This window comes from Dermatophagoides pteronyssinus, unplaced genomic scaffold (assembly GCF_027571235.1).
Source record: "Dermatophagoides pteronyssinus isolate colony J.1.1.1.1 unplaced genomic scaffold, Derpt_VIB-CSIC_2022.12 sq0004, whole genome shotgun sequence".
NCBI classification, from domain to species: Eukaryota; Metazoa; Arthropoda; class Arachnida; order Sarcoptiformes; family Pyroglyphidae; genus Dermatophagoides; species Dermatophagoides pteronyssinus.
In genome coordinates, this window is record NW_027461528.1 from 2,681,023 (window position 1) to 2,695,723 (window position 14,701).

The following is a 14,701-nucleotide window of genomic DNA, read 5'->3' on the forward strand; positions in this document are numbered from 1 at the left end:
GAATCATTACAAAAAAATCTCTCTATATAAATCGGTTTTTTCACTATTCTCCTGGTTTTTTTTGTTCTTTATTTGTTTGTTTTGTCCGTTCAACGATAATTGAAAACAAAAAATGAAATTCTTAACATCATCATCGTTTATATTGTTGGCCATGTTTGGCATAACATTGGGTATGTTATTGATTTTTGATTTTTTTTGGTTGAATTAAAAAACTTTTGCCTTTGAAAATTTTTTGTTCCAGCCTATACCGTTCCAATTGCCAATGATGGTCGTGATGATTTGGTTAAAAAATGTGAAGATTTAATCAAAGAAGCACAAGATGCTTTGCATAAATATCAACCAAATCAACGTAATCATAAAGATAGAGAAATGTTGGAAAATGAAACATTTAAACTACATATGTTGATCGATATAATACGTGAACATAAAGATGATTCAAATTTACAATATGTAACATTAGAATATAAAACATCGAAAGCTAAAATTGCTAAAATGATTGAAAAATTGATTGACGATGAGAATGAAATTACAACAATGCCAACAACAACAAAAACAAAACCAACAACAACAACAAAACCAACAACAACAACAAAACCAACAACAACAACAAAACCAACAACAAAACCAACAATTACACCATCAACTCATATCGATAATGTTGGTGATGGTCGTGATGATTTGATTAAAAAATATGATCAATTAATTCAACAAGCAAAAGATGCATTGAAAAAACATCCATCGAATACAAAAAATCAAAAAGATCATGAAAAGATTGAAGGTGAAATCTATCAAATGGAACAATTAAAAGAAATTGTACATTTTCATAAAGATGATAGTAATCTACAATGGGATAATTTACAATATCAAACACAGAAGAAAAAATTGGAAGAAATGATTAAAAAATTGGAACAAGATGACAATGTGCCAACAACAACAACAACCGGTGCATCGGATATTATTGCCAATGAATTTGATAAAGATTACATGATTGAACGATGTGATGTTGTTTTGAAACGAGCACAACATGCAATGGATACACATAAACAAACTGAAGAAAATAAACCGATTATGGATAAATTATTAAAATGTGTTATTGGTTTAACACAATTAAAAAGTTCAATTCATTTATCAAAATCCGAAGCAATTTTACAAATGGAAGAATTATATTTGGAAACATATGAAAAAATGGTACCTGATTTGATTAAAAAATTGGATAATCCAAAAACAATTCCTGCTGCTACTACTACTAATGATAATGATGATGGTGAAAAAGTAATTAATGAAAGTAAACGATTAATTGAACAAGCTGAATTACTTCGTCAACAACATCATGCAATTTCCTATCAACAATATAAACAACTTGGTAATCAATCAGATATTCTTCGTCATTTGATTGATGAAGCAAAAATGGCCGAAGATAAAAATGAATTTGATAAAATTATTAATGAATTACGTAAACAGAATCAAAAAATGCGTGATTTATTGCCATAGATTTTATGCTTCTCTTTTTTCACTGTCAAAATTTTTTCATTTCAATTCTTTTAATTTGATTAAATTTTTGTTAATTTGATTTAATTACTTTCGACAATAAAGAAAGAAAGAAACAGATTGAAATTTTGCTGTTGGTGTTAATTTTTTTCCTTTGTCCATTGAATGTTTCAACGTTGTTTTCCTTTGTTGTTGTTGGTTGAATCAATTCTTGTCTGTCCGAAATTGAAGAAGAAAAAAAAAATAATGAAATTCTTATCATTGTTGACGATTGTCACAATGTTTTGCCTAACATTCGGTAAGTTTGATTTTGACAAAATAAATAATAATCTTTTTGTAATTGAATTTTTGTTTTTTAGTTTATAGTGGAACAGATAAACTACTTGATAGTGAAAAAGTAATTGAAGAAAGTAAAAATTTAATAAAAAAAACTGAAAATCTTCGTACAACAATTGCTGAAATGCCATATCAACAACATAAAGAACTTGGTGATCAGGCAAATGTTCTTCGTTATTGGCTGCTAAAAGCACGTACACCAACTAGATATAAAAAAGATTTTGATAAAATTATTCAAGAATTAGATAAACAAAATGAACATATGCAAAGAATATTGAAAAAATATGGACATTAAATTTGTTGTTTTTGTTTTGTTTTGTTCGATCTTCATGTTGTTGTTGTGTAACGAAAATATATTTTTGATAATATTGACAGTTGACATTTGATGGAAGGAAAGAAAAAAAAATCGATTGATATGTTGTTGTTGTTGTTTTTCTGGTCCATTGATTATTTCAAATGTTTTGTTTTTGTTGTTTTTGTTGTTAAAAATCCAAATAATAAATTACTAAAAATAAATCACAATTTCACTCTAAAAAAATTAACTGATTATCAATTTTTTTTACCATAGAGAAGTTAATCTTCTTTTTCTTTCTAAAACGCTGATCAACAATCAAAACAATTTTTTTTTATTTGTAAAGAATCATTACAAATCACTCTATATAAATCAGTGATTTTTATTTTGTTTCATTATTCTCCTGGTTGCTGTTCTCTTGTTTTGCCTGTCCAATGAAAGATGCAATTGAAAATGAAATTCTTATCATCATTTTTGTTGTTGGCTATGTTAGCGTTCGGTAAGTTATTGATTATTGGATTTTTTGCCTAAATCGTTTTTTTTTGTCATATTTTTTCTAGTCTATACCGATGATGAATCGAGTAAAAATTCAGCAACAACAGCAATAGAAATGGATAATAATAGCCAAAAAGTGATTGATGAAAGTAATCGTTTGATAAAAAAAGCTGAACTACTACGTCAATTACATCATGCAATTTCATATCAACAATATAAACAACTTGGTGATCAATGTAATAGGATTCGTAATTTGATACATTTAACACAAACGGCTAAAAATCAATTGGAATTTGATGGTGCTATCAAAGAATTGGAAAATGAAAATCAAAGTTTAAAAGATTATTTAAGCCATTTTCCTGATATTCCTGATGATTAATTTAATGTTTATTTTACAATGATTTTGTTTATTTTTTTCGATCAATTTTGAAATTTTAATCAAGGAAAAAAACCCTTATACCCAATAAAAAAAATAATAAGGATATAAATTTTGAAATTCATTCAACTCTAAACTAAAATAACAAGCTAGATAACAAGCTAGCTGGATATATGTTCAATTCGCTTGATCATAACGCTATAACGTTTGTGATATTTTGATGTAATTAAAAAAATTGACATTTAACAGAAAAACAAACTAATTGACGATCAACGATCAAATCAATTAATATATAAATCAGATTTTCAGAGATTATTTTTGCCTAGCTGCTTGTTTATCTCTTTTTGTTTTGTCTGTTTTCAACGATCGATAATCGAGAAAAATGAAATTCTTATCAACATTTTTGCTGTTGTTGGCTATGTTTGGCATAGCGTTCGGTAAGTTATTGACTTTTGATTTTTTTCGTTGAAAATAACTTTTACCATAAATTTTTTTTTCAAATAGTCAATACCAAACCAAACAATGATCGCAATGAATTGATTAAAAAATATGAACAACTAATACAACAAGCAAAAGATGTATTGAAAAAATATTCAACAATAAAAAATCATCAAGATTACAGAATGATTGAAAAACAAATTCGACAATTAAATGAATTGCGAGAATCAATTCATTTTAATTCAGATGATGATTTACAATCAGATAAACAACAATACGAAATAGAAAAGAAAAAAACGGAGGAAATGATTGAAAAATTGGAGCAACATAAATCATCAAATGCCAATTCTTCGCTTACTAATAATGTAAATAAATTTGATAAAGATAAAATGATTGAACGTTGCGATGTTCTATTGAAACAAGCAAATGATGCATTTGATAAATATAAAAAAACCGAAGATAATGATTTGATACGGAAAAAATTACGACAATGTGTTGTCGATATAGCAAAATTAAAAAGTAAAATACGTTATTCACATCCAACTGAAAATCTAGTGATTGAAGAATCCAATCTAAAATCATATGAAAAAAAAGTACCCGATTTGATTGAACAATTAAACAATAATCCAATGAAACAATGACTGATAATGATGATGATGAAAAAGTAATAAATAAAAGTTGACATTTTAAAAAATTGACATTTTGAAAGCAAAAAACCATGTTTTTTTCGGGTTACAAAGCCCAACGGAATGTCGTCATTTTCAATCGGTGAATTGAATCAATCGATTTTTATCATGTTTATCAACTTGTCATGCAAACAAAAAAAAAAAGAAAAATTCAAATTAATTGCACGAAAACAAAAAAAAAAAACTTGTCGTTTGTAATTTATTTTCATTAATTTTTTTTTTTTGGTAAAAGTTTCAATTTTTTTTCTTGGCTATTTTTATCATTGTTGTTGGTTTACTTTTTACCTTTTTTCATAATCATCGATTCATCAAAAAAATTTTTTTGTTTCGATGAAATTTTCATTTTTCATTCATCATTCTTTCCAATTAATAACAACCATAGATCAAATGATGATGATGAAATTCTATTGATTAATTTCTTTAATGCCGATCAAGTTTTTTTTCATTTTGGTGGTTGTTTGAATTCATTTTATTGCGTGTGCATACTAGTGAATGTAAGACATTTGAAAAGGTGAAAAAAAGGTGAAATGAATTCATTTGGATAATAGCCAGAAAAATTTTTTTTTGATAAACAATGTTTCGATCAACAAATTTTCAACAACAACGAAAATTTCCAAATCAATCAAATTTTCTAAAAATTAATATTAAACAAATTGAAAATTATTTTCAACAAATCTATCTGATCAATGTCGATAAGAATAAACATATTATCCGGAAAATTTACTGGAAAATGTTTATATTGATTATTTGGTCAATTCGTTTTCTTTATATGTATTTGAATACTGATAATCATTCATTTGAATGGCATTTAATACATTTTAATCCAGTCAAAATGGCTAATATTGATAATAAATTAAATCTATTTAATGCATCATTTGGTTGTTTGTTTGTTTATTTTATCTATATATTATATTTTTGTAATAATACCCGGGCAACACAATTAATTTATCGTGTTTTAATTGATGGTGATCATAGGTTTTTTATACGGGAAAAATCATCAATAGATGAACAAAATATTATTGTTAATGATGATGATGATTATCAACGACAGAAAATTGTTAGAAGAATTCGTTTATGGCTTACTATTTATCATCAAGCATTTCATTTTCTTTATTATGCTTCATGTAAGTTTATCTTAGTTTATTTTTTCTGTTTTCTGTTTCTAAGAATTGCTTTTTCTGAACAATTAAAGATCTTTTGGCCATAATTTATGAAATTCAAATCCTAATGATGCTCAAAAAATTCGGATATTTTTCATCCATTCCGGGAATTATAAATATTATAATAGAATTATTTCATCTAATTCTTGTTATTATTGGTGGTCAAACATGTTTAGATATTTCATTTATATTTGGTGCATGTTTTATTACAATAACAATGATTTTATTTACAAAATTTCAACAAATTAAAACAAAATGGTTGGATAGAAAAAAACATGTAAAATCAATAAAAATAAATAGAAAAATAATATGGAATATACGTAATCGAATCATTAAAATGCTTATATTGATTGAAAGTATTGATCATACATATGGTATATTAATGTTTTTATTTATATTGTTTAATTTTCCAATGAATGCATATTTAACAATGATTACAATAATAACAAAAACAAAACCATTTACTGAACAATTATTACATCAAACAATTACTATTAATCAATGGTCATATATATTTGTATTTCATTATATTGCAATACGTTTTGGTTATTATTTACATTTACCATCCAAATATTTTATCAATCGATATTATTTGAAATGTACAAAACCATCAACAAATCGTACCACGATGATGATGATAATGAATATTCGTGATCGTTTACAATTTTCAGATTGGTTGGAAAAATTTCATACAAAAAAACGTTATGGTTTAACATATGGCCGTACCAATCTGATTACAATGTCCACATTTGTTCAGGTAAATTTCCTAAATTACTTAAATTTCAATTCATTAAAAATTGTCATTTTCCATTCCAAAAAATTCTAGTTTATATTATTCTATGCTAAATTTATGATGATTGCATACAAATTGATGGATAAATAAAGAATAAAATCCATAGTTTTTTTTGGTTTTTTTTTGATTTTCATTGGAAGAAATAAAAAAAACAACAAGAGAATCATGGTTGTCATGATTTCATTTGATTGTTTTTCAAAGAAAAAAACTAAAAAATAAAAATGAAAAAGAAATAATGGAGAATCATGAAAAAACAATTGAACAAAATAACCATTCGTCATCATTGTTGATATATGGAAAAAGTTTTTCTCATAAAAAATTTTCAAAACTTTTTTTTTTTTTTGAAAAATATGAACTTAATGACGACAATAAGCATTATTTATTATTCTCAACTATCGATTCCAGAATATATATCTGTGTGTTAATTTAATAAAATTATTATTATTAGAATATATATCTGAAAAACACAAAAAACAAGACACATTTTCTTTCATTTCTCACTATAATTTGCATTTTTCATATAATATAAAATTGAAAATTATTCTCAAAACTTTGGTTGTTGTTGTTGTTGTTGTTGTCTGACGATATGAATATCGATATACAAAACATTATTATTTTGTTGTTATTTCGATTCATTGGGTTTTTGTCCATCTAATACTTCAATAAGAGATTTTTTTGGTGATCAAAATTGACTATAGTTTCAAAGGAAAAAATGCTGCGAAATCAAATACGATCAATCATATTTTCCTTTGTAAATTATGAAAAAAATTATCAAAATACTAATGTTTTTCTATTATTAAATAATTATTGTAATTATATTCGATTGATTAATATTGATAAAAATGTTAATATAATTCGAAGAATTTATTTAAAAATGTTCATATTGATTTTATGGTCCAGTCGTTTTCTTTATCTTTATTTTATCGGTATTGATCGTTCATTTGAATGGCGTGTTGTAAATTTTGATTGGATTAATATGGCCAAAATTGATAATATGTTAAATCTTTATTTAGCATCATTTGGTCTTTTACTTGCTTATTATACATATATAATTTATTTTCATAATAATACTCGTGCAACACAATTAATTTTTCGTATTTTAATCAATGGTGATTTGGGATTTTTTATACGTGAAAAATCATCATCATCATCATCAATCAATGAACAAATTGTAAATGTTGATCAACGACAAAAATTTGTTCGACAAATTCGTTTATGGCTTAATGTTTATTATCAAATATTTCATTCATTATATTTGGTAACATGTAAATATATCTAAAACAAAGATTATCTATTTTTTGACAAAGATTTAAATATTTCTATTATTTGTAGATATGTTAGCAATAATTGCTGAAATTCAAGTTATGAATTTTTTCATGAAAAATGGATATTTTTCAACTTGTTCGGGTATTATCGGCATCATAACACAATCTGTTCATTTAATCTTTGTTGTTATTGGCAGCATAATATCATTGGATATTTTATTCCTATTTGGTTCTTGTTTTCTTTCAATTACAATGATTTCATTCACAAAATTTGAACAAATTAAAAAGAAATGTTTAAAACAAAATCAAAAATCAAAAATAATGACTAAAAAAATTATGAATGAAATACGTAATCGAACAATACAGATGCTTATATTGACCAAAAGTGTTGATGGTACATATGGTGTTTTAATGTTTCTGTTCATATTGACCAATGGTCCAATGAATGCATATTTAACAATGATTATTTCAATCAGAACAATTTCATTTGCTGAACGATTATTACAACAAGCAACTGCTATTAATCAATGGTCATATATATTTGTATTTCATTATATTGCTATTCGTTTTGGTCATTATTTACATTTACCATCTAAATATTTAATTAATCATTATTATGAATATTCATATTCGAATCGTAAAATAAATTTTCGTAATCGTTTACAATTTTCTGATTGGTTGGAAAAATTTCATACAAAAAAACGTTATGGTTTAACTTATGGTCGTACTAATCTGATTACAATGGCTACATTTTTTCAAGTATAAATTCTTCAAAATTATCAATTTTATCAATTTTCTTTTTCCATTTTCATTCCTAAATTCTAGTTTATTTTATTCTATGCCAAATTTATGATGATTTCATACAAATTAATGGATAAATAAGTTTGGTTTATTTATATCGGGTCATTTGTACTTTATCTAAATTAATGGAAATGGAATAAAACAACGACAAAATGACTATCAAGAATGCAAAAGAATTGAATGAATTTCATTGGAAAAAAAAACAGGTGGTGGTGAGTAAAATCATCATTGGTTGTCATGATTTCATGATTAATTAGTTTTTCTTCATTTTTTCCCCGAACAAAATTAAAAAACCAATATACCGAAAAAAAACCATTAGTAATCATGAAATATGGAAAAAGTTTTTGTTTTCGTGTCATTAAAAAAATTTCACAAAAAAAAACTTGAACATTAATGACAAATTATATTTATTATTCAAAAAAAAAAAACAATCGATTCGAAAAAAGCAAAAAAACAAAAAAAAAAATAAAAGTATTTTTTTTATAAAAACGAATTACGCAAATAAAAATTACAAACAACAAAAAAATTATTCAAATTTTTTTTTTCATAACGATATTTCATTTCGATTTAGTATTTGGTTTACATATCAATTTGAATTCTTTTCAATCAGCTTCTTTCTTTCTTTTGTTTGTTTGTTTGTTAAACAAAAAAAAAAAAAAAAAAAAAATGTTACAAAATCAAATTCAACGAATCAGATTTTTGATTAAATTATATTTGGGAAAATTTTTTCAAAAAAATAATGTTTCAACATTGTTCAATAATTATTATAATTATATTCGATTGATTAATATTGATAAAAATATCAATATAATTCATAGAATTTATTTAAAAATGTTTATATTGTTTATATGGTCTGGTCGTTTTTGTTATCTATATTTTATCGGTAATAATCGTTCATTTGAATGGCGTGTAGTAAATTTTGATTGGATTAATATGGCTAAAATTGATAATATGCTGAATATTTATATAGCAGTAATTGGTTTTATATCTGTTTATTATGCATATATACTTTATTTTTGTAATAATAATCGTGTAACACAATTAATTTTTCTGGTTTTAATCAATGGTGATCAAAAATTTTTTATAAATGAAAAATTATTAAATCAACAAAAATTTGTTCGACAAATTCGTTTATGGCTTAATATTTATTATCAATCATTTCATTTGCTTTATTTGGTTACATGTGAATATCAATATTTTACAAACAAACAAAAATAATTTTTGATTATTAAATATCTATTTCTATTATTTGTAGATATTTTAGCAGTAATTTATGAAATACAAGTTATGAATTTTTTTATGAAAAATGGTTATTTTTCAACTTGTTCGGGCATTATCAGCGTCATAACACAATCTGTTCAGTTAATCTTTGTTCTTATTGGCAGCATAATATTATTGGATATTTTATTCTTATTTGGTTCTTGTTTTCTTTCAATTACAATGATTTCATTCATAAAATTTGAACAAATTAAAAAGAAATGTTTAAAACAAAATCTAAAAAAATCAAAAATAATTACTAAAAAATTTATAAATGAAATACGTAATCGAACAATACAGATGCTTTTATTGACCAAAAGTATTGATGGTACATATGGTGTTTTAATGTTTTTGTTCATATTGACCAATGGTCCAATTAATGCATATTTAACAATGATTATTTCAATCAGAACAATTTCATTTGCTGAACGATTATTACAACAAGCAACTATAATTAATCAATGGTCATATATATTTGTATTTCATTATATTGCTATTCGTTTTGGTCATTATTTACATTTACCATCTAAATATTTAATTAATCATTATTATAAATATTCATATTTGAATTGTAAAATAAATTTTCGTAATCGTTTACAATTTTCTGATTGGCTGGAAAAATTTCATACAAAACAACGTTATGGTTTAACATATGGTCGAACGAATCTGATTACAATGACTACATTTGTTCGAGTATGTATTTCATTCTGAAAAATTTCTTGTTTAAATTTGTTTTCTAACAAAATTTAAAAATCAATTTTTCTTCCGATTCATAATTAGTTCATTTTATTCTATGTAAAATTTACCATGATTGCTTACAAATTAATTCGTTATTGATTGAAAAAAAACAACTTAATTAAATTATCACCATTGAAAATAAACTTTTTTGCACTGGAAAAAACTGATCAATACTTTTGCTTTCAAGTTCATTTTTTTCTGTTGTGGAAAAAATTCTGTAAAAAACAATGAAATAAAACCAGAAAAATCCATTTTCCCGGTTCATTTCTTTTTTCAATCACAAAAAAAAACAAAATTTAGTGCTAAATTCTTAACGCGTTCGCTACCAGCGACGCATATATGCGTCGTTTATTTGCTGTAGTTCTATGTGTTTTTCGAAATCTCCGGTAGCGAACGCGTTAATCGAAAATTAAAAAAGTTGAAAAAAAACAAAAAAGTTGAAAACACAAAAATGATTTGAAAATTTTGAATCATTTGAAGTTGAAAAATTTCCGGTCGAAATCACCAAGTTGTTGTTTCATTTTATGTTGTTGCCCTGAATCCAAGAATGTGAAGAATCGTCATCATCGTCTAATGATCATGTTGATTATCATCGATATTTGTTATTGATTCGAAGTAATCAATTTATGAACAAATGCATTTTGCAGTGTGCGTTAATAAAGTTTTTTATTATTAAGTAATCAATTTATATGAAATCATCATAAATTTGACATAAAAGAAGAGAAACTGTTTTGAAAAGAAAATTATTTTATTGAATGAATATTGGAGGGAAAAAAATAACAACAATTATTTTACCTTGAAAAATGTTTTCAATGTTATCACTTCAATACCACCATATGTAATACCATAGAATTTTTTTGTATGAAATTTTTCAATCCATAATGATATTTTCAGTCGATTATTCAATAATAACGAAATCGATGATTGTGAAAAATAATCAATAATAATATATTTAACTGGTCGATGAATATGATATGCATAACGTGTTGCAATCAAATGAAATAAAAATATAAATGAAAATTGATATATAATAATCGTTATGAATATTATTTTATTCATAATGGATATTTTTTTTATAAAAAATATCATTATCAGATATGCATTGGTTGGATAATTTATCAATAAAAATATGGACATCATCATACCATATGTTTGATCAGTATTTTTGATTAATTGTAATAATTGTTTATCAATTTGTCTGATTGAATTGAATTTTAATGTTGAAAATTTTTCATTTCGGGCTATACCAGCCTTTTCTCAACCAGTGTGCCGCGGCACACTTTTTCCATAGGCGATAATGTTAAAAAATCGAAGGTTGAGAAAGACTGGGCTATACGTTCAATTTGTTTTAATTTATTAAACAATGATAATGTAATTACAATTTGAAATGTACCAAACAATTGACAGATTTGTATATTTTTCATTGCAATCATTGTCATATAAATATAAAGAAAACATTGAAATATGATTAAAATTAAACCATTGATTGAATCAAAATAACCAAATTGATAAAGAAGATATAATGATTTTAATTCATAAACAAATAGATATAAAACTAAATTACAAAAGAAAGAAAAAAAAGAAAAAAATAATTAGAAACAGAATTACAAAAAAAAATAATAATTTTTTACTACTTACAAGTTGATTGATAAAAAACAATAAAAATTTTTTGATAAATAAATGCAAATTTTCTTATACGATAGACAATATATTCGGGAATTTTTGATTGATAATCATCACTATTATCAACATTACCATTATTGTGGATAATAATAATATTATTATGAAAAAATTTTGAATCCTGATCAATAAAAATCAAACGAATCAATTCAGTTGATTTAGTATTATTACGAAAATAAAGTATCCAAACAAAATAGATGATTGAAGCGAAAAATGTCATCAACCATATATTTAATGATTGATCAAAATTTTCAACAATAACAATATTAAAATTAATTAAATGCCATTGAATATTTTTATCCACATTCAACATTAAATAAATAAAACGTAAATCCATTATAATCATAAACAATATAATTCGTTTATAATGATGATGATATTTTCGATTATAATTATTTGTAATTTCAAATAAATGTTGAAAATAAATATGATAAATATTATTATTATTATTATTAAATTTAATGATTGATAATAAATTCATTTTCACTGTTTTTGTATTTTTACTTATGGTTGATTTACAACTTCTTTTAATTCTTTTTTCTTTTTACACTTGCTTTCTACTCTCTAACTGTTATGGATCTTAAAATTGTCAAAATGAAAATAAAATTTTTTCTGGTTAAAATTAGAAATGGAAAAAAAAAACATTGACGTTCTTTTTTTTTCATTCATAAGAATTTTATTCTGATTCAATTTTTTATTTTGTTGTTGTTGTTGTTGTCTATGCATATCTAATCATGATTTCTGGTTAAATCAAGTTCATAGTCACGAAGACAATTCGAATGAATGAATTCTTGACTGAACAAAAAATAAATTCAATTTAGATAAGAAGAAATTTTTTAATGGGAAAAAAACAATCGATTTTCTTAGAGATTTCTTAGAAAAAAAATGAATGTATGAAGGAATGAATGAATCTAATCGATTTGGATTCTTCAATAATAATGATATGATGAGAAGAGAAATAAAAAATCAAATGATCAAATCAAATGTCAAAAAGAAAAAAAAACAATCATATCAGTTGATATTATTGAAATTATCATTATTTTTGTATGAATTTTTTAATTTATTCAAAAAAAATTTTATAACTTTATAAAGGAATAATAATACAGGAAAAAAAATACAAAAATTAAATTTGCAATCAAACTAAAAACATTAAACATAAATCATATGAATATGAATTATGTAAAAAGTTACAGTACAGTTGTTGATCAATAAATTAGATTATTAATCAAATATATTAGATTTTGAAATCATTTTCATTTAAATTTATCGATACCATTTTTCAATAATTTAAATGTCATTCCATTATCAACAAGAATACTGCAAACATTTATACGTTTTAAATCGATAATATTTCGTTGTTCATCATCGAAAAATAAAATCTGATTAAATTCAGTGTCAGATTGTTTAGATAATTTGGTTATATGTGTTATTTTACAACCAGGATATATTTGTTTATAATCAATCCATTGATCCCAATTAAATAATCGTAATAAATCATTTGCTTCATCAATACAACTGGTTCGTGATGCAATACCAATTCGATAGCCTAATGATTTTAATCGTTCCAATATTGCCGGTACTTCGGGATAATATTTTACTAATATTCCATGAGCATCATAAACATTTTGTCCACTTATTATTTTTTCGGGAATGAATCATATTCAAAAACAAGATTAATAATATTATTCTGTTTCAAACAAACTTACTTTCGACGAAAAGGTGGTGTAACATGTGTATCAACCCAGAATGGCCATAATGTATAATCTTTAATTCAAAATTATATAAATTAATCGAATCAAAAATAAAAGAAAAGAATTTTCAACTTACCCAAATCGAATACAATCAATTTTAGATTATCAATTTTTTCGATCATTTCAGCCATTCTTTCTAGCTTTTTTCTTTTTTTTCAAATTCTGACAACAACGAAAAACAGATGATATCATTGATGGACAATCAATTACATAATCGGTTTGTCTGGCAAAAGATGGCACTCAATTCAATGTTGATCATTAATTAACGGTGAAAGAAAAAAATTTTTAAAATTTCCTTCGAAACCAAAAAAAAATTGACATTTTCATTTTCTCTTAATATTCAATTAAATAATTTTCTTCATCATTTTGTTGTTGTTGTTCAATGTCGTTTATTTTGTCTCAAATCTCTCTCTTTCTCTTTCTCTCTCTCTTTTTAATTGATTTGTTTATCGTCGTCGTTTTGGTTCGTTTGTTCCAATATCCGAAAAATATGGCCAATGAGAAAGGAAAAAAAACAATTACATATTGCTGTTGTTGTTGTTCTTATAAATATTCAAACATAGTTAATTATAATTATAATAATATTTGAGCCTTGAAATGAAAAAAATGAAAAAATAAAAGAACAAAATTATAATGATATATATTTTTCATTATCGATTAACGATTGATTTTTTCTTTTTTGGTTTGTTTTTTGTCATTGTTTAGTTGTCATTAGTTTCGATCGAATTTCATCAATCAATCGATTTTGATTGATTGATTGATTAATTGGATTCTCTTGTTTGTTACCGGAATATTATTCTAATAAAACAAAACATCATTCATCATTGACAACAACAATGAACTAAAAAAACTATCATTTTTTGGTATATTTCTTTCATAAACGAACAAACCAAGAGAATCTTTGTTGTTGTCGTTGTTTTCTTTCAATTCAAAGAAGAAACAAAAAAAATAGAAGATAATCATCATTCATTCATTCATCGTACAGGTAGCAGACAGGTAAATTTGAAAATGATTAACAACAACAACAACAATGACAACAATAAAAGTATTTTGTATATCATCATCATCATCATCGTATTCAAACTTACAATAATAATAAAATTAACTGAAAAAAACACGTCTTACCTTGTTTTTCTTCTTCTTCT

General features: G+C 24.1%; 8 protein-coding genes and 1 long non-coding RNA gene across 11 annotated transcripts; 7 read left to right on the forward strand and 2 right to left on the reverse strand.

Moving 5' to 3' along the window:
• Positions 1-9: 9 nt before the first annotated feature.
• LOC113790891 (uncharacterized) lies at positions 10-1,614 on the forward strand. The gene is made up of 2 exons (XM_075819506.1): positions 10-170; positions 242-1,614. Exons 1-2 carry the CDS (start codon positions 113-115, stop codon positions 1,489-1,491), a joined length of 1,308 nt encoding a protein of 435 aa, XP_075675621.1. The 5' UTR covers positions 10-112; the 3' UTR covers positions 1,492-1,614.
• On the forward strand, positions 97-3,104 carry LOC113790884 (uncharacterized). Of its 2 annotated transcripts, XM_075819507.1 has the most exons (3): positions 97-109; positions 2,567-2,615; positions 2,677-3,104. In XM_075819507.1, exons 2-3 carry the CDS (start codon positions 2,570-2,572, stop codon positions 2,988-2,990), a joined length of 360 nt encoding a protein of 119 aa, XP_075675622.1. In that variant the 5' UTR covers positions 97-109; positions 2,567-2,569; the 3' UTR covers positions 2,991-3,104. The 2 variants fall into 2 exon arrangements, with proteins under 2 accessions (XP_075675622.1, XP_027196388.2); XM_027340587.2 differs by lacking the exon at positions 97-109 and having other exon boundaries at positions 2,436-2,615; positions 2,677-3,098.
• LOC113790888 (uncharacterized) lies at positions 1,654-2,299 on the forward strand. Its single transcript, XM_027340590.2, has 2 exons — positions 1,654-1,786; positions 1,848-2,299. The coding sequence occupies exons 1-2, from the start codon at positions 1,654-1,656 to the stop codon at positions 2,117-2,119; spliced, it is 405 nt and encodes a 134-aa protein (XP_027196391.2). The 3' UTR covers positions 2,120-2,299.
• Positions 3,105-3,198: 94 nt separating the features above from the next.
• On the forward strand, positions 3,199-4,121 carry LOC113790883 (uncharacterized). Its single transcript, XM_027340586.2, has 2 exons — positions 3,199-3,424; positions 3,492-4,121. Exons 1-2 carry the CDS (start codon positions 3,370-3,372, stop codon positions 4,064-4,066), a joined length of 630 nt encoding a protein of 209 aa, XP_027196387.2. The 5' UTR covers positions 3,199-3,369; the 3' UTR covers positions 4,067-4,121.
• Positions 4,122-4,841: 720 nt separating this feature from the next.
• Positions 4,842-6,097, forward strand: LOC142644879 (uncharacterized). The gene is made up of 2 exons (XM_075819493.1): positions 4,842-5,235; positions 5,304-6,097. Exons 1-2 carry the CDS (start codon positions 4,842-4,844, stop codon positions 6,095-6,097), a joined length of 1,188 nt encoding a protein of 395 aa, XP_075675608.1.
• Positions 6,098-6,141: 44 nt separating this feature from the next.
• LOC113790890 (uncharacterized) lies at positions 6,142-8,817 on the forward strand. 2 transcript variants are annotated; one of them, XM_075819559.1, is made up of 4 exons: positions 6,142-7,329; positions 7,397-8,088; positions 8,155-8,342; positions 8,450-8,817. In XM_075819559.1, the coding sequence occupies exons 1-3, from the start codon at positions 6,777-6,779 to the stop codon at positions 8,209-8,211; spliced, it is 1,302 nt and encodes a 433-aa protein (XP_075675674.1). In that variant the 5' UTR covers positions 6,142-6,776; the 3' UTR covers positions 8,212-8,342; positions 8,450-8,817. The 2 variants fall into 2 exon arrangements, with proteins under 2 accessions (XP_075675674.1, XP_075675675.1); XM_075819560.1 differs by having other exon boundaries at positions 8,388-8,463.
• Positions 8,818-8,820: 3 nt separating this feature from the next.
• LOC113790889 (uncharacterized) lies at positions 8,821-10,345 on the forward strand. The gene is made up of 3 exons (XM_075819561.1): positions 8,821-9,313; positions 9,386-10,080; positions 10,168-10,345. Exons 1-3 carry the CDS (start codon positions 8,962-8,964, stop codon positions 10,222-10,224), a joined length of 1,104 nt encoding a protein of 367 aa, XP_075675676.1. The 5' UTR covers positions 8,821-8,961; the 3' UTR covers positions 10,225-10,345.
• An 87-nt stretch (positions 10,346-10,432) lies between these two features.
• Positions 10,433-11,860, reverse strand: LOC113790886 (uncharacterized). The gene is made up of 3 exons (XR_012846086.1): positions 11,764-11,860; positions 10,921-11,680; positions 10,433-10,851 (listed from the first exon to the last, which is right to left on the reverse strand). It is a non-coding gene; the product is annotated as an uncharacterized LOC113790886 (long non-coding RNA).
• Positions 11,861-12,985: 1,125 nt separating this feature from the next.
• Positions 12,986-14,269, reverse strand: LOC113790882 (magnesium-dependent phosphatase 1-like). The gene is made up of 3 exons (XM_027340585.2): positions 13,633-14,269; positions 13,512-13,569; positions 12,986-13,437 (listed from the first exon to the last, which is right to left on the reverse strand). Exons 1-3 carry the CDS (start codon positions 13,685-13,687, stop codon positions 13,059-13,061), a joined length of 492 nt encoding a protein of 163 aa, XP_027196386.2. The 5' UTR covers positions 13,688-14,269; the 3' UTR covers positions 12,986-13,058.
• Positions 14,270-14,701: the final 432 nt, after the last annotated feature.

Excerpts from the sequence above, each read along its gene's own strand:
- LOC113790891 (XM_075819506.1), top strand. The coding sequence starts at position 113 with ATGAAATTCTTAACATCATCATCGTTTATATTGTTGGCCATGTTTGGC. Across the intron at positions 171-241 it reads CATGTTTGGCATAACATTGG|CCTATACCGTTCCAATTGCC; the intron begins GTATGTTATTGA and ends TTTTTGTTCCAG.
- LOC113790888 (XM_027340590.2), top strand. The coding sequence starts at position 1,654 with ATGTTTCAACGTTGTTTTCCTTTGTTGTTGTTGGTTGAATCAATTCTT. Across the intron at positions 1,787-1,847 it reads AATGTTTTGCCTAACATTCG|TTTATAGTGGAACAGATAAA; the intron begins GTAAGTTTGATT and ends TTTGTTTTTTAG.
- LOC113790884 (XM_027340587.2), top strand. The coding sequence starts at position 2,558 with ATGCAATTGAAAATGAAATTCTTATCATCATTTTTGTTGTTGGCTATG. Across the intron at positions 2,616-2,676 it reads GTTGGCTATGTTAGCGTTCG|TCTATACCGATGATGAATCG; the intron begins GTAAGTTATTGA and ends TATTTTTTCTAG.
- LOC113790883 (XM_027340586.2), top strand. The coding sequence starts at position 3,370 with ATGAAATTCTTATCAACATTTTTGCTGTTGTTGGCTATGTTTGGCATA. Across the intron at positions 3,425-3,491 it reads TATGTTTGGCATAGCGTTCG|TCAATACCAAACCAAACAAT; the intron begins GTAAGTTATTGA and ends TTTTTCAAATAG.
- LOC142644879 (XM_075819493.1), top strand. The coding sequence starts at position 4,842 with ATGTTTATATTGATTATTTGGTCAATTCGTTTTCTTTATATGTATTTG. Across the intron at positions 5,236-5,303 it reads TTTTCTTTATTATGCTTCAT|ATCTTTTGGCCATAATTTAT; the intron begins GTAAGTTTATCT and ends GAACAATTAAAG.
- LOC113790890 (XM_075819559.1), top strand. The coding sequence starts at position 6,777 with ATGCTGCGAAATCAAATACGATCAATCATATTTTCCTTTGTAAATTAT. Across the intron at positions 7,330-7,396 it reads TTCATTATATTTGGTAACAT|ATATGTTAGCAATAATTGCT; the intron begins GTAAATATATCT and ends TATTATTTGTAG. Across the intron at positions 8,089-8,154 it reads CAATGGCTACATTTTTTCAA|TTTATTTTATTCTATGCCAA; the intron begins GTATAAATTCTT and ends CCTAAATTCTAG.
- LOC113790889 (XM_075819561.1), top strand. The coding sequence starts at position 8,962 with ATGTTTATATTGTTTATATGGTCTGGTCGTTTTTGTTATCTATATTTT. Across the intron at positions 9,314-9,385 it reads TTTGCTTTATTTGGTTACAT|ATATTTTAGCAGTAATTTAT; the intron begins GTGAATATCAAT and ends TATTATTTGTAG. Across the intron at positions 10,081-10,167 it reads CAATGACTACATTTGTTCGA|TTCATTTTATTCTATGTAAA; the intron begins GTATGTATTTCA and ends ATTCATAATTAG.
- LOC113790882 (XM_027340585.2), bottom strand. The coding sequence starts at position 13,687 with ATGGCTGAAATGATCGAAAAAATTGATAATCTAAAATTGATTGTATTC. Across the intron at positions 13,570-13,632 it reads ATTGATTGTATTCGATTTGG|ATTATACATTATGGCCATTC; the intron begins GTAAGTTGAAAA and ends TTTGAATTAAAG. Across the intron at positions 13,438-13,511 it reads ACACCACCTTTTCGTCGAAA|TGGACAAAATGTTTATGATG; the intron begins GTAAGTTTGTTT and ends AAAAATAATAAG.